The sequence below is a fragment of the Trichoplusia ni genome, chromosome 12 (genome assembly GCF_003590095.1).
Source record: "Trichoplusia ni isolate ovarian cell line Hi5 chromosome 12, tn1, whole genome shotgun sequence".
Taxonomy (NCBI): domain Eukaryota; kingdom Metazoa; phylum Arthropoda; class Insecta; order Lepidoptera; family Noctuidae; genus Trichoplusia; species Trichoplusia ni.
Window position 1 is genome coordinate 12,796,355 of NC_039489.1, and position 18,208 is coordinate 12,814,562.

Below are 18,208 nucleotides of genomic sequence, written 5' to 3' on the forward strand. Positions count from 1 at the left end.
TAGCATTGAATAAGAAGTGGTTTCTAACAAAACGATCACTCATGTCTAGTAAAGTCTCTTGTGTCTTCTTTGACATTAATTTGTATATAAGTCTGTTATAACCAAGATTATTAAAATTGCTTTATTTGTAAGTTTGTCAATGCATCGATAAATCTTGTCTTTTAAATATATTTCGCCATCTTTAGCGTATATTGTACCAACATACCTGTTCATTTTCATTTACATGTAATGCGTAATCATATTAAAATAGGTAGATATTATATATTTACGTAATGGTTTGTTTATGACACTAGCTGATTCGAAGAACTATGTACCGCGGATTTGTGAATTCAAACCATCAAAGGCGCCACCAGAACGCGTACAAAGAATATATCAACATCGGTCCAGCTATTTAGGAGAAGATTAGTGACATACACGTACAGCAGAATTATACAAAAACTTTTGGACTGCTAGAAACAATTCAAGAGACAAATTTAACCCGTTTCAAGTACGAGTGTGGCAAAAATAAATTAGAGGTCTATTAGCACTTTCAGATTAATTAAAATCCTGGATCCTATTGAATCTTATAACGTGTAACTTATTAGGACTTGGTAACTTAGGAGTTTATAATAAACTGAATTCTTCTTAACGTAGAAATTATACCTAGATGTATATAGATCTTAGCAGTTTTCATCATCATCATCGTCAGCCCATATTCGTCCACTACTGGACGTAGGCCTCCCCAATTGCACGCCATCGAGATCTATCTTCGGCTGCAGTTTTAGCAGTTCTTAAATCGTCCACTTTCAACGAGAAATATTCAAACGTAATACGTCATAAGTTTCACAACAATACATTGCTCTTTTAGTACTTACCCTGGTATCTTGGTCGCAGTGTTCGCCGGCAATGAAGACAGTCTTTAGTGATTTGTTGCAGTATCTCCTGGCGTACTTGGCGTTGGGGTCAGCTCGCTTCAACACTCTGATGGCAGTGGGGATCGTGAAGAGGGCGTTCACTCGATGCTGTTCTATAATCCTGGACGAAGATCATAAAGTTAATATTGGACGAAAGAATCGATATTCTGAGAACGTTATTACAAAGAAGGTATCAAGAAAGGGCATAAGCCTATACAAAAAACAAAAAAGTTTAATCAATATTAGTTTTTGTCGAATTGGAGCCTTAAAAATATCTACGTTCAATAATTTGTAACACGCATAGCCTTAGCATTTGACAAGACGATTATTAACCATTCCTGTTCCCTTAATTATAAAATCTTCTTTGATGCAACTAGCGAAATTCACAAGTTAGTCAACCATTACCAAATCTTTCGCCAAAAAGAACATAAAACTCACCTAAAATACTGTCCAGGATCGGGGGTCCTGTCTGGTTTCCCTTCATAGAGGATTGACGTGACTCCCGCCAGGAGGGGACCGTAGCATATGTAGGAGTGTCCGACCACCCATCCGAGGTCTGACGCGGCCCACCACACGCCGCGCTTCAGCCCGTACACCTGGCGTAAGGACCAGCACAGCACGGCCGCGTGACCACATGGGCGCTGGATGCCTTTTGGTGCGCTTGTTGTGCCTGATCAGGGAATTCAAGTCTTAAGATTTGAAGTAGAGGTTATATTGGGTTGTCAGTTTAATAGAAAAGCTGCGTTGTTGATGATAACGTAAACTTCTGAGGTTGGCAATGAGTTGCGGGTTCGAATAACGGCTGGGACCAATACACGTGTGAGGGAACGAATATTGGAGAAACAACCAGAGAATAAGAATAAAAAAAATATTTTTCTCTTTTTGTTTCTTATATGAGAAAGAGTAGGTATCTAAAGACCAAGAACAGCATTCGCTCACATTTTATAGCCTATTGACTTCTTTTTAAGCATCAGTACATCTTTAAATACCTCACTTATCATTTTATCAATCACAGAACAATAAATTAGCCTGTTTGCTCTTCATTGGTGAAGCGAAAATACATACAAAAGAAAATCTAGCAAAAAACAACAACGACCAACAAACCACGCTTTTCCAACGTGTCGCACCGAATATGCTAAAATAACACAATTAATGCCAAAACGTGTCATGATTATCAATTATAATTTACCAAGCAGAACAATGGTTTTCAATTAAATAACAATTGGCGGAATTTTGTGTGCTGTGGGCACGTGACTGGCGTGATTGTTTTACTTTTACTAAAGGTCGATAGCATTGACCATGCCTATTGTACCTAATACTAAATTAATTTGTAATTTTGTAACTCGTTTCTGCCAACGTGCGAAATTTTGCGCCAATATTTTGAACATACACAGACGAATTTTTGCTTTGTCTAAAGGCTTTGTTCTTAAAAGGATTTATAGGATAAATTATTCCGAACGTAGCAAGCATCTTCCAACTGAAAATTCCCATGACTTTACGATACCAATGCAAACTTTAGTCAACATTTTTTCCATTGCATAACTACAGAGTGCATCCCTTAAATGTAAGGAAAATTTTTGACGTTATTAATAAAATAAAACCAGAACAGGTCATGCCATAAGTCACTTCCTTACCTTTTTTTTTTTTTTTTTTTTTTTTTTTTCCGGGGTGAAACGCTAATGTCTTCAACCCACGTCGAGGGCACGGCGTGGGGATATGTCGGACTTCCACCGACTAAAAACACCCCGGGCCCCTTCTACTGCTTTAGCCAGAGTCACGGGATCGCTCGCGCATACTCTGCGCGACTCTGGCTGGCTCTAGTCCTTTGGACTCCTTCTCAAGGGATGGGTGTAAAAGGCCCACCCCTCACTCCTCATAAAAACGGGTGCGCAGGACGACGCGCCCGTCTCCTTCTTGGCCTGCTGGCTGATCGAGTGTCAGGGTGCCCTCCCTGCCACCGGCAGGCCCGACCTTACGGTGGCCGTAGGTCGTAAGTCACTTCCTTACCTGACGTATATAAAATGTAAAGCGGTTCGTTAGCCTCGACGGACACGCAGGGCACAGGGTCGGACTCCATGGCCTGTTCCCAGGTGATGTCGCGGCCTGGCTCCAGGCTACACTCCAGTACGCGCCGCCGCTGGTAAATGATACAGGCTGCAGGCTGGTGTTCAGACTGGCAGAGAGCCTCGTCAAGAATGTCTTTGTATCTAGGAGGAGAAAATTTATTTATATGTTATTTAAACTTTCATGTACACTTATGGTTCATACGGTGGAAATAATGACGCAAGGCATTATCTACCAGTCAATCTTTGGGTCAAATAAAAAAACAGCTGGAATAGATACAAAAGTAGAAAAATTGTTTAATGGCTTTGTGAGTTACAAAAGTCTTCATAACTTTACTTTCAACGTTATCTTGACTTAGGACACATTGCCTGAAAAACGCTCCACGACTCCCGTAAAGGCAAGCAACGTTTTGCTCATCACTGCATAAAATACGTAAATCATTAAGAACTCGAAAATATATTTAATGTGATACAAAGTAACCCAAATACACGAAGAAAGTTCATCGACGCAGTTAACTTATGCCGTAGTTCTCCAATGTGATGCCCTATAAGGTCAAGTTATGCGTAAATAGTAAAGTGACATTAACAATGAACTATAACAATATCGGTAGTCGCGGACGACTTGTGATAATATTCATTTATTTGTATGCACAAGGTACAGGACTATCTCAAATCTGGCAAAGTCCTAATGAAATTTTCAAAAAAATTATAGGTCTAAAAAATCTAAACACCCACGTTTTGAAATGCCACTCTATTAAAATTTTAACAAAATCGGTCCAGCCGTTTTGATAGTTTTAATTTGCTTTGTCATCGGGTTTAAAGCTACCCTGAAAATTTCATTCTGCAAGCTTATCGGTAAGTGCCTCAAAATTGAGGAGCAAAAATCCAACCGGAACGACACACAAACAAACCCACTTTATATAAAAACGCGGGAAAATTATGTGTTCTTTCTTAATTATTCGAAGACACCACTGACAAACGGTGAAGGATAACATTGTGCGGAATCCAAGATTCTAAAATTCTAAATTCTAAATGGAATCTGAAATCGCTATCCCACAATGAGCTAGCGTGGTGATAAATGCTTAAGCATTACTTATGCGGGATGAGGCTCATGCTCAGAACAGACGTATATAGGCTGGTATGAGTATTATACATAATTATATTGAAGATTTGGAGTCTATCGCATGTATTTAAAAAAAAACTTATATGAAGTCATTCACAAACACGTTTTTTGTTTTTAAAGAAACCATGATAAGTGCATTGTAAAAATGGAGAGAATACTAAATGTAAGTTTAATTTTAACATCACAAATAGGACTAGTCTGAAATATCCCACTGCTGGGCAAAGGCCTCCCCACTCTTATCTCTCTCATAACATCTTGAATTACAGCATACCTGACGATTTTGTTTGGCTCCACCCCACAGCTGGCCGCTATGATGACAGTAGGTTCAGCGTGCTCTATCCTTGTTCGGAGTTCCCTCGCGGCAAAACCTGGATGGTAAACATGGTTTTAGATTGTTAGTCCTTATGCAGGAGACGTAGATGAAGGCACCGACGGTGGCGAGGAGTCACTGAAAGATGGCTAAGGACAGGTTTTTGGAAGACACAGAGAAACGAGAGAGAGTTAAGGTGATTCCCGGGATACATTTTTGTCAAATACGAATTTAAGACATTAGGTAGCTACTCTTAAAAGAGAAGTTATATTTTTTTTCGTGTATTTTAGAGTTGTATTTTATTTCAGTCTCACGCAATATCGTTTTGAGAAATTCTGGACTTAACTTGTTTCAGAATATTCATTAAAAGTAAGTCTAGACAGACGCCCTTCAGAGTACTTTCATATTTTATGTATTTATAGCAGCCCACTGATTATATTTATAATTATTCATAAAGCTTTGCGTAAGTTAATTTTTAAAAGTTACTTAAAGTTTATAATGCGTTGTAAGACATAATTATTTGTAGAACTATTTTATTGAGAGATTCAAACCAGCACAGAGTACAATATATTTTCACTAATAAAATTACAATGGATCCAATATCTTAATAAATTATTAATCGTCTGAAAGAGTAAGCTAGATTTCAATTTTATTTTATAATTATTTCGATTATCATACCTTGAGTAAAAGACAGGGGCCCGGACTTTGAAAAATCAATGTTACACAATGGCCCACCCCCACCATGAGCTGAGATTATCAACTATATGATTTGAATTTATATGTTACCAAGAGGAACCTTAATATATTACCTCCAAACACAACTGAGTGTATAGCCCCAATTCTGTTGGTGGCCAGCATGGCCATCATGGCCTCCGGTATGAGCGGCATGTAGATCAGCACTCGGGATCCTCGCGTCACACCCATCTCCGTCAGCTTGCCGGCCAAGCGAGATACCTTGCCAGGGGGATATATATGAATGAAAGGTATACTTGGTACTTTTGGTAGGAGAGTTAGGCTCCTGCCAAAAGGACATTTGATGAACTAGATTAAAAGGCTTATCAAAGGCATTCCGGAGGTCACTGCACAAAGTTTCTACAACCTGAGCTTGAGCTGATCAATATTCATTTTCAGGGACCTTTGAGGTTAGACAGAAGATAATTATGTCTGAGGGTCTACTGCCACGTTTTAGAGTGATATGATTGAAGGTGTGGAAGTTGAGATGCTGCTCTACTCCTTGTATTTAGCTGTCACATTGTGACAGACCCAAAGTTTGATACTCACAAGTTTTGACAGGACCATCAAAAGATCATGCTTTCAAAAACTGATCTAAAGTTATTAGATAGGTCCCAATGATCAACGCCATCTTAACACCTGAAGGTCACGCTAAGTCAGCTTACCTGTTCTTTAATCTCATAGTAAGTGATTTTCCTGACGGTGTCTGTCAAGGGTGAGTCGTGGACCAGTGCCACCTGGTCCCCCTTGCCGTTTTCCACGAAGCGGTCCACTGCGTTGTAGCATACTGACAGCTCGCCGCCTACCCACCTGTGGGATAGGTCTCACTTAAATTATGGTTAATAGATAAACCTGCCGAAGTAGGATCGATTAATAGATTTAAAAAATCAATCAATTAAAATTTAAAAAAAAATCGGTCCAGCCGTTTTATATAGGTAGTTGTAAATTGCATTGGGAGTGGGAGTCGCTTTAAAAAAGTAATCCGATGGTCTTTTCTTATCGCAGTTAATCCCAGTTAGGTTTTGTTTACTTAGTTTAAATATGAAAAACTAAAAAATAATATCTGTTATTTATTGAAGGCCAAGTAGGTACATTGTTTACGTGAGATCAACTTATCTTTACCTATATTTAATTAAAAGATGTATTCTAGATAAGTACATCATTATCTTTATTTGTCGACTTAAATCCATCTCTAGTTGATGCAAAAAAAATACAATTTTCTCATAAAGATTTTTAAGTATATTTAAAATAATTTGTAAAATCGAAAGATGTTTCGTAATCTCGGAACTTGGTAATTGTGTAAGAAATATGAATTAATTTGCATGCAAATACTGTTTTGGTGGCGTGTCGCCAAGTTAATAACTAATTGACAGCCGTGTATTAACATGGCTGTTATTTAGTTATCATTATACTGCTGTGATACAAAAAAACGTCAACCACACGAACAAAACAAAATACTGATGATGCAAAAATATATTTTGGAAAAAAGACTGGTAGCTTAGTGGTATGGTCGTTGGACTGCCAAGCCAAAGGTTGGAGGTTCAAATCCTGGGACGCACCAATGCTTTTTCGAATTCATGCGCGTATTTCGAAGTATTTATCACTTGATAAAATTGATAAAGGAAAACATTGTTAGAAAAGCAGCATATTTAAGAATTTTTCAAGGGTTAAAAAACTTCACAGTTATACATGAACCATACGAAAACAAGATTTTAGAATTAATTAATGACATGACCGTCATTTTGACAGTCATTAAAAAAAATATAAAACAACTCATAAAAGACGTCACGGATAGCCGAGTGGTTAAGGTCACCGCGTCAAACCCACTGTGCGCGACGTGTCGTGAGTTCGATACCCGCGTAGGTCATGAAATTGCGTGATTCATGATTGCTTGTTCAGAGTCTGGGTGTCTTGGGCGAGACCAGGATTAGTTATTTTTTTTTACATAAATGCGGTATTTTAGACGAAAAAACGTTAGTCTGACAGTAAGTACAAGTTTGAAGAGGAACTAACAATGAACATTAAAAAAAAAGTGTTAGTCAATACTTACAAAAAAAACTAAGTGCTAATAAGCAAACTTAGTATTGCTAAGAAGATTATGTTCACAATGATTATAATATTGATTTAACAACAAAAATATACAAGGGAATTCAAATAAAGAACTATTTCGCCAAACTTGATGAAAGTATGGGACCAAGTACTATATCTATAATAGTCCGTGAGACAGATTATCATAAAACGTTAAATAAGTATTTATCATTTTATCAACTCATTAAAAAGTTAGGAAAATTAAGCTAGTAATATCACTTGTTGGTAAAAGCGTACTGGTAAGTGACGTTACACGAGCTTATGAATCACTGTAGTGCCTTCATTTTTTGTTTACGAGATAAAGTAAAAATTACGAACCAATATTTCTTGGATACTATTACTAATATTACTTACCATTTCGTAAAAGGAGGGTTGCTGTTGTCCAGCACACGTTCCCATGGCTTGGTCCACTTCAGCTCTTGGGCCACTTCACCCCAGAAGCCTTCAGGGTCATCTATTGAGCGGCGGTAAGCTTCCTGATATTCAGGAGTTACACAGCTTTCCCCTGGAAATCATGTTACTATAAGATTAGCTGATCGAGACGGCATGGTTCAGCATATCTCTTTCACAAATGCAACAATATATTATGTAAGTTGAAAATGAGGTGGCAGACCTCAGGCCTTTTAAGGTCGGGCTCACAGGCAACAGAATGGCCAAACCATTACTCTGGTTAATCTAATCTGGTTGACCAGCGGACAGACTACGGCGGATACAGATGAGAAATTCCACTCGCTCTCGTCTAATTCGTATAGGAACACTTGACACCCATCTCTATAGAAGCCGTCATAATGTAAAGACTAACTCCAGCAGACGTGATAATATAAGGACTGACTCGTGCTAGCGTGTCGCAATACACGCAAAAGTGATCTTGCAGCTCTGTCAAAAGTCACTCTTAAGATCAGGGTGTCTTTATTTGGTTCAAGTCCGACATATACCCACCGTATTATTATTGTTCTAGACTGAAATCATTAATTTCTCACCTCAACACCCAAAATATAAGGTCCACATGTGCCATCGCGATACGTTTCCAAAAGCTGTTACTATTATTATTATCACCTACTAACTATTCTTGGTCCGCATACGTTACTGTTAGCAAGTCAAAGGGCATTCTATTGTAATTGTAAGTTCTTGTTAAATCAAACTAGTTTACGGTCACTTACACTACGGTGTAATTAATTATGAATATACGTAACGCCAGCGAAATGGGTAAGCGTATATTTAAATTGTGAATTATAATAATGTTGCGTGGATAGCAAGCCGGTTGTTTCACTTAACATTTCGTTTAACAGCCATAGACTTCGGATAAATGGAAGGAGGAATGGGAGACCTCATGCTTGAGTGGAACTCTAATGGCAGTAAATAAAAAAGAAACAATTTGTTTAATTAATGAAACAAGTTTTTGTAAACAGGTCCAGTAGATCTAAGGATTAGTACGTTTCGTTTAAATTCTTTAGCTTAATTCTTTTTGTTGAGCTTACAGTTATACTAGTCTAAATTAAACTCATAATTTGTTTTTGAAATGAAACTTCAAATGAAATTCAAATTTATGATAAAAGAAATTGATTACATAAGAATGATGTACTTTTATGTGCCTATTAGTCATTCTAATCAGTAAAGCTTCGTATCTATTGAAGTATCATCATCATTCCAGCCCTCAGACATACGCCTCCTCTATAATCTTATACTATACTGTGCACCTCGCCTGTATCCACCTCAGACCAGCATCGAGGCTTACAAAAAAGTTGCTAGCTTAGCGCGAGGGCGACATAATTTGCAGTACTTACGCTCGTACATGGAAAACATAATAGTGAATTTATCAGGTTTCCGAAACCGAAGTATTCATATTCAAATATAAATAATATATAGCTTTCTTTATTACTTTGAATGCAGGAAGCGATGCGAAGCAAAAAATATTGGTATTCTTGGTAGCTTAGTGGGTTAAGCGACTGACGAGTATAGCCAGGAGTCCCGGTTTCGAGTCTTGTCGGTTTAAATTCTTTCATAGTATTATTTGTATTTACAATGCGAAGTACCTAATCACACCTAATGCACATTTGAATTCGGTACCATAAGAGCCGTTAAAGTTATAAAATAAATAGAAAACAGTACTTACATCATTTTAATGAATTTAGTAGTGTCTTTCAAACTTTTTATTTGTTTGCTTATTTAATATTTATGGCAGATGTTTTCGAGATCAGAATTTTCCGCGTATTTTCCTGGGCGTAAGAGAATTAGGATGGTACTAAGATTTTATCGTGTTTGACACACTCAGCGCTAGAATAATTACTAACGTACATTAATGAAAAAGTATTAAAAACAAATAATTGAATTAATTATAAAAAATAACAGTCCGTAATGAAGAATTAATAATTTCTGCTGACATTTCTTTGTTTCGTATGTAAATTTTCATTGTTTACATTTGACTGCAATTTTATTTTTGTCATAAAGCAATTAATTATCATAAGTGACTTTTCAACTGTAATGAATTATAGTAATTGTTATAAATAATAAAACATTATAATATTAACTATATATATTTTAAACGTATTTATTTTGTTTAATAATTTTCTAGTCTTTAGTTCGTAGCGCATAGCTTCCTTTAACACCCAACGAAAACGCAAATCCTAGATTTGACTAATTCCTAATATTTATCAACAAAAATATTTTTATTAAAACACCTACCTAATATAATTAGTATGCTTCTTTTTATTCGATTACGGGGTAAAAAGCCGCGTGTCTAGAAGACGCGGCCATAGCGTAGGGGTATGTCAGACTTGAACAAACCACATTGCCGAAATTGAAGAAATGGTTGCGCATGCTTCAATTAGTACCACTGGTACATGGCATTAGGAATGTATAATAGATAGATATGTATAATTTCTGTAGATAACCCTTTGATTAAAAAGCCCAAGTACCAAATAATATGTCAATTAAATATCGCCTCAAAACTTACCATAGCTCTGTATATCAGCTTGCGATACAAAAGTTTTCTTCTTCAATTCACTGATAGACGACTCGAATTTGTTCTTCTCCAATTTGGCGCCAACTTCGTTGTCTTGATACATTTTTGTGATATTAAAATTTTATATTATTTTTCTGCCAGTACGTCAAGTATCGTCTATCACTTAAAACTAACGGGTAGGCACTGAAGACTGTGGATGATACGTAGCTCCTATGAGTATGCATATGAATGAATGTAGAACCTCTGAACTCATTGAATTATTAATCAGATGGGCTGAAAAGACTGACGCAGCCGACTCGTACTAAACGCAAGTATAAATGGCTTTAGAACGAGAAAAAAAACAGATATCGATGCGGCTGTTTAGGATTCCGTATAACAAATATGTATTCAGGTACAAAATATGTATATCTTATTAATTATTTTTTTAAATGTTGCTTTTAAAATTTAATTTGTTAGAGAAACATCAGATAGTAACTAAAATAGAGGTTTATAGACTTCCTGATCTGATAATTGTGCTTAATTGTTAATAAAACTTAGGGTCAATTCACATTGAAGAAGCAGCGACCGGCAGCGTCTTTACGAGGGGAAAAAACACAAATGATTTTGAATCTTTTGGACGAGAAGAAATGTTCATAGTCATTTGAAGGCAAAGAGCTGCCAAGTAGTACGAGCCTTCCAGAGTGATGCTATTATGTCAGCCGCGCACTGCTGCTCTTTCTGTGGAGCCTGACTCTTAAAATAGGCTGAACAGTTGTAGAAGCAAGATAGCGTAGTTCACAGCGTAGAGCGGTCAACTCAGTGTTAGTGTTTGAAAATATTAGAGCACTTCGATTGTTACAATGTTAAATAAATAATACCAGCCTATACCCGTAAAATATACCGAAAATATGCCGGACCGATGATTTGAAGAAGGTGGCTGGCAGCGGTTGGATGCGGGCTGCCCCTGGACCGGGATGGTTGGCGCTCTTTGGGGGAGGCCTACGTTCAGCAGTGGACGGCGATAGGCTGAGATGATGATGATGATGATGATAACCGTAAAATTAAGGTTTGAGAATAATTCCAATACTAAGAATCCAGGTTTCCTCATGATGTTTTTCTTTACCGTTTCTCAGTCGTGTCTTAGAATATTTAGAAAGTACATATATAACTTTGAAAAAACCACTTTGTTACTTTACCTGCTTTGGGTTTGAACCTGTATGTCGTTCATACAAATCCATGCTCCATGCATAAAACCGCAAGGCAACCACGAGCACAATAGTCAACTCAATTGATATTTGCTGATTAAGAGACCAATGGGGGCCCAAGAGAAAAAAATATTATTTTATAGCATACCTACGATAATTGACAAAGAAAACATAGTTCCGATCAAATGGCTCTTCACACTAGCGTCTTTCCGGAATAGGCATTCGAGTAACTTATAAGCAACGTTTACAGTGCGACAACGCGGCGAGTGCGTGGTTTAGTCGCAACCTTCACTCTGTAGAGCTCAGACACCTATGTTCGGCAAACGCAAATGTTAACTTAAACAAACTTCAAATATTTATTGCGATCTTATTCTATATCTATATATCTTACCTATTATCTTACTATATCTTACTTATCAATAAACTCGGCCTATTACGATCTACTGCTGGACCTAGGAGTCCCCCAAGTGGCGCCACAGCACCCGGTTCTCCGGCTTTTGCATCCAATCCTAGGCAGCTGTACCTTTTTAGCACCTTAACATTTCGTAAAGCAGATTCATCAATAGCCATGACGCTATTAAGGACTTCGGTTAGGTCCGAAACTATTCGGGCTATCCCGCGTGATTCAAAACGTATTGACTAAATAATTTATAGTCTTTTTAGGTCATGCGTCACTCGTCAACGCTAGTAAAGGGTCTCGAACTCCAGAAAGAGTGTGACGTCACTCGTGCGGTGCTTTGTCAGTGCGTTGACGTTGCGCGTTTGTTCGCCAAGCGCCGATGCTGAAAATACGATAGTCTGAATGGGATCTAACTGTAAGAATCGTTATTGTGTGAAATAAGTCTTTACTGTACCTAATATACTACGTGTTACGTATAGAGCGGATTGATTGAGTCTCCTATTTATCTTATTACTAGCTGACAGCTGTTGCCCGCGACTTCGTCCCCGTGGGTAGAAGATATAAGTTATGATTTATACCTGCCCTGTTTTTTTTTCACATTTTCCATTGTATCTTCGCTCCTATTAGTCACAGCGTGATGGTTTATAGCCTAAAGCCTTCTTTGATGAATGGTCTATTCAACACAAAAAGAATTTTTCAATTTGGACCAGTAGTTCCAGAGATTAGCGCGTTCAAACAAACAAACAAACTCTTCAGCTTTATATATTAGTATATAGAAGTATAGATTAGTGAATAATAATGAAATCGGTAAGTACTTTTTTAAACATACGGGTTGTCAAAATCCAAATACTTACATTTAAAATAAGTATTTTATAAAGAACTTTCGTAATGTAAATATTATGACGCTAGTTGTGCGGTTACAAAATGTAATGTTTTTGCAGAAGAACCGACAAAAAATCTCCTTAAGGTAATGTTTTAAAAATATAAAAAACATAAGAAATAACGTGTACATTATTGTAATAAATGATGTTGTATAATTAATTAATGCTACTAATATGACAAATACGAAAGTCTGTAAGAGATGATCTGTAATAGCCCTACACTCGATGTTTGTTACTTTTTTAACGGATTTAGACGAAAATAGATGCACATAGTCGCACTGATAAAAGAAGAGCGCGTGGCTAAGCTATAGCCGCATAAGTGAATCGATCACAGGTTAAGCTACGCTTGACGCGGTTTGTCCGTAGATGGGTGACCATCTTTGTCATAACGAGTTCCTCCGAGTTTCGGAAGGCACGTTAAATTGTGGGTCCCGGCTGTTATTCTTACATCTTTGACAGTCGTTACAGGTAGTCAGAAGCTTGAAAGTCTGACAACCAGTCTAACCAAGGGGTATCGTGTTACCCGGAATGCCCGGGTAACTGGGTTAATGAGGGCAGATAGGCAGTCGCTCCTTGTAAAACACTGGTTCTCAGCTGAAACCGGTTAGACTGAAAGCCGACCCCTACATAGGTGGGAAAAGGCTAGGCAGATGATAGTCTCACTGACAAACGGATTTCCATATCCCGTTTTCCCAACACCAATTTTATCATCAAACGAAGGTCAACTCCGTTGACTAAGTCATCATAATTCTTTTTAATAATATTTGCAGCCATTCGGTTATCCTTCCTACTTTCAAACTTCAAACCCGAAATTTAAAACGGGTCGACCAATATTTATCAAACATATTACACTCGCACATAAATCACCATAAAGATATGATAAACTGGATTGAAATCACTCATTCCATTCGGAAACAATTCGCTGGGTTGGCAGACAGACAGAGAGACAGACATACATACAGACACGTGAAACTTATAACACCGCTCTGTTGCCTCGGGGATTAAAAATGCTTAATTACTATTTATTTTACATTAATAAACTTAACTGGTGTCCAGTTAATTTCCTCTAGACCTATTTAAAACTAGGCAAAAATAGGCATCGGCCTCGTCACGGCTGGTAAGCATTAATTAATGAATAAATACTAAATTAGTTAAACATTAATTCAGTCACACTTTTGTCTAACACGTGATTTTTATTGCAAATGTCTTTGTTGAAAGAACGTCGATTTAAGTGTGTTTGTACGTATGTTGATATAATTTAAACAAAACTACAACAAATGGGCTAAGCTACAACTGCACAAGTTGATCGATCACAGGCTGAGCTACCCATGACATGGCGGACCGTGGATAGCCATCTATATCGTAACGAGTTGCTCCGTGTTTCGAAAGGTAAATTGAGGGTGCCGGCTGTTATTCATACATCTTTGACAGTTGTTACTGATAGTCAGAAGCTAGAAAGTATGACAACCTCTCTTATTCAGGGGTATGGGTGTTGCCTAGGTGACTCGATTGAGGAGGTCAGATAGGTAGTCGTTCCTTTTAAAACACTGGCACTTAGTTACATCTGGTTAGACTAGGAGCCGACCCCAACAGCTAATAAACAAAATACATTTTTCAAACGTATTTTGTTATTTACCTGAAGATGTCAATTTTCATTTATTGAAATGAAACTACTTTTACGGATTTTATCGCGGTTTAATTTTAGATTTTAGTTCCCGACGTTTCGAAACCTTTGCAGGTATCATGGTCACGGGCAGACTGAGATGGCGTTCGTCTTGACAGGAGATGTTGCTCGTTCTACCTTCATATTTTAATTAATTATTTGTGGTCCGACCTACGCAGTATGAGCTCACTGTGTCTTCATGTCTTGCAGCGCTGCTCTTGGGTTTGGCCTTGAGTTTATTTATTATTGGATCCCAAGTAGGTGATATCTTCCAGCCATCTTCTCTATTGAAATTAGGGTGATTTTTAATCTCAATAGCCTCGCGAAACATCCTAGGTAGGAATTTGGATTCTTTAGCGAGGATCTGTGGTTGGTCAAATCTAATATAATGGCTGGAACCTTCAGCATGTTCGGCGACTGCAGACTTCGTTGAGCGGTGGTGTTTCACGTCAGCTATGTGTTCTTTAACGATTTTAAATTTTCATTCACATTAAACTGTTTACACTAAGGTAAATTAGGTAGAAAGTGGGAAATAGATACTTCTAGGAAGTCCGAGGAGGAAATGTAACCTTTTTACTGAGACTCCGGTGTCTGCTTACCCTGCCACTAGGCTAAGAGCTAGAAAGCTGTTTTTTTACAGATACAGTCGCGATCAGGCCTCCATTTGATGCGGCCATTAATTGCAGACATTTGTTTTCTTTAGCCTCAGTTCGAATTACACTTGATGGGTTTCCATGGTTATCTATCTACGAAATAAGTACAATTTTTAAACATTTCTCTCCTTACCGTCAACTTATTCTTGTATCTGGTGACACCAAATCGCGCGCGGTGTCTAACGGCGGCCTCAGCGTTATAAACTTTTCCGGTTGGACTTTGTTCTACAATATTTATGAAAAGCAGGTTCAAGAACGTCGCCCTTGGACTTGCCAAATTAGTAGGCAAGTGTTACAACAACAACAACTTTGACTGTACGGATAGCCGAGTGGTTAAGGTCACCACGCCAATCGGTTTGTACACCGAAGGGTAGTTGTGAGTCGGGCCATCTCTGTGCATGTGACCTGAATGTTTGTGAAAACCGCCGCGATACAAAAATTAATATCCTTTGCGCAGAAGTCGTTAAAAAGACCATGGAAACACAAACTTTAAGACGCGGACGGAGGCAAGCGATGCTCAAACTGTGGCCCACCGGGCTTTTGTTGTTGGTCCTCCAGAAGTTACAAATTTGACTGTAAACTATTGTAAATTAGGCGCTTATTGCGTTCTAATAAAGACTTCCAAATAAGTTTTGCTTACGGCCCTGGATACTGACATAGTGTCGAGGTGAAATGTATTTCTGGCGCTTCACTAATATTATAAATGCGAAGGTATGTGAGTGTGTTTTATGTGTGAGCGAGTGTGCTTGTTACCTCTTCAAATAAAATGGAAAAAAATGGTCCTGGTAATAAGTCATACTTTTTCCGGGGTGAAACGCGAATGACTTCAACCCACATCGAGGGCACGGCGTGGGGATACATCGGACTTCCACCGACTAAAAGCACCCCGGGGCTCTTCGACTGCTTTAGCCAGCGACTCTGGCTGGATAATGTCATACTGCCTTACACGCGTACGTCGCACCAGTACCTAATACGTACATTCGAAAATACAATTCGGGTAAATCAACCAGATTCAGTAGCTGTTGGGCTTTTGAAAGCGGTTGTGCCAGATCTTTCAACCATACTAGGTGTTAGTATGGTTAAAAGATCTGGCACTTTATAAATCAGTTCCTGTTAGCCGACTTTTGTAGCTAGTTGTACTAGGTGAAATTATTAAACCGCTCTCAGACTTAGTACACTCATTAAAACCCCTTTTAATCATAGTTATTTCTCTTTTTACTGCTAAATGTTTATTAATTTCTCATTAATTGGGTTTTTAATTGCTGAAAATAATTGGTTAGCCGTTCGAACTATTATGTAGCCTTAAATTGGAAAAAATGTTTCGGTTATGCATCCTTATGTATGGTGAGTTTTAAATTATTCATGCAATTATAAAAATATTAAAATAAAATGCATAAATATCTACATTACAAGTTAAATTACAAAAAAAAAATATATTTTTTAATTTATTTATCTACCGAAAAGAAAACACGATATAACTTAATATACCATCTTTAGATAATTATTAATGGTCGTTCAATTTGTTTGTCCTGTCCGCTGAAATTCCACAATACTTGCTTTTCAATTGACTTCGAAAAGGGGAAAGTTCTCAATTCGTATGTCTGTGTATTGTTCTTGGAGTGGATGCTCTGCTTTTGACATTTAACGAGTAGGTATTAGCTGTCATTTGGCCCCAAAAAACATCAATTTTGACTCAGTAGGGTGTATATGTTTTCTTTGTTAAAAATATCATAAAAGAATATAATCGACCTGCGTGGCTTATTCCAAGACGACGTTCGAACAAATGTGTTTATTCAATAGCAATCAAATCGTGAGAATTCTGAAGTAAATTAAAATATATTCTATGTTTCTAAGGGCTTAGTTAAGTGCACAATTAAATATTTCTTAATTCTTGAAGAATTCACTTATTCAATCTTTTAACAGGTCTGTCGGCAATAGAGGCCTACACAATTAAATTAACAGGCACAGTGGAGTTGGGGAACCAGCTGTCGAAGATTTTCAAAGAAATGTACCAACAGCTGGCGGAAAATGGCTACTTTCCCGACCAAATAAACCTGCAAGACACGCGGAATTCAAACGGAGCACCTCCTTTCGACCTATCAGAGATGGCGGGACAATTCGCAGAATTTGAAGAACTGAAGAAACACGTCAAAAAGCCAAAAACGAGTAAAGAGGTAAAGGTAGATAAAGCAGAGAAAACTGATAACATGCCGATCTTAGACAAAATGATGAAGAACGATCTGGAGAAACTTCATCTATATGGTTTGCATAAAGTGGAAGATAAACGGGGTAATGGGGAACCTTTGAATAACATTAATATATAATTATTTTGAAGGAAATTAAATAGCTATTATACATATGTATGATGTGTTATTTCTGTAAGTGATGTTGCTGAAGTTAGTTCAGCTAGAGTATGTATTTTTCCTCGATGTAGTGGTGCTGGTAGATACAGATTTAAACTCACGCCAAGTACCAAAGTCATATAACGTATTTTGGGACAGCTCCGTCACATTATAATTAAATTAAATTGAACATCAACTTATTCACCCTCGGATCAGAATCGCGCCACTGAGGGTTGACTACGAAAAGGACAAAGAAGAACGACCGTAACAAACGCTCAACTTCGATCTTAATTTTTAGATGGTATATTTTTTACCTGAGAAGCCGAAAATCGATCTCAGTGGCGTGCACTTGGAGAGGCCTATGTCCAGCAGTGGACTGCGATAGGCTGATGATGATGATGATTTTTTACCTGCATCAGGACTACATACCTATAACAATATCGACTGTCTAGGTATCATGGTTTTTGTGGTACACCCTGGTGACAGGTGGACGAACAGCAGTGCGTTCCGTTTCTCCTTTTGGGCACTGAATTTCTTCTCCCCAGCTAAACTCAAGCGGCAGTAACGGGTAGGCGAATCGGAGTGCTGGGCATTATGTTCTAACCTTCAAAAGTGCTACTAAGTATCAGTCAATTTTATATAAATGAGTTTTGAATTGAATACAGACACGGAAATAAATACATCGAATCCATATATTATGATAATCGTGTTAACCGTCGATGTGCAGTGATAACCTAAATTGTTGTTGACAATGAGTTTTATATTTTTTCCCCTTCACAAGTGACCCGATCATATCTTAATTTATTCTTCTAACAAATGATGTACCGGGTTTTTAAATATTGATTTTATCTGTTCTTAAGACGCGACATATTTTTTTGTATGATGGCTGCCTAATCAGAGAGAGTAAAGTAGAG

At 37.7% G+C, this 18,208-nt stretch overlaps 2 protein-coding genes across 2 annotated transcripts in view; one reads left to right on the plus strand and one right to left on the minus strand.

Moving 5' to 3' along the window:
• LOC113499622 (solute carrier family 35 member C2-like) overlaps positions 1-17,313 on the plus strand; it is a 71,087-nt gene extending 53,774 nt beyond the window's left edge. The window contains exon 4 of the mRNA XM_026880154.1: positions 16,876-17,313. Within this exon, the coding sequence (XP_026735955.1) occupies positions 16,876-17,276 (401 nt within the window). The 3' untranslated portion in view covers positions 17,277-17,313. The remainder of the gene's footprint in view (positions 1-16,875) is intronic.
• Positions 255-11,094, minus strand: LOC113499621 (acyl-CoA synthetase short-chain family member 3, mitochondrial-like). Its single transcript, XM_026880153.1, has 8 exons — positions 10,163-11,094; positions 7,564-7,714; positions 5,787-5,931; positions 5,199-5,343; positions 4,351-4,447; positions 2,901-3,100; positions 1,332-1,563; positions 255-1,014 (listed from the first exon to the last, which is right to left on the minus strand). Exons 1-8 carry the CDS (start codon positions 10,272-10,274, stop codon positions 786-788), a joined length of 1,311 nt encoding a protein of 436 aa, XP_026735954.1. The 5' UTR covers positions 10,275-11,094; the 3' UTR covers positions 255-785.
• Positions 17,314-18,208: the final 895 nt, after the last annotated feature.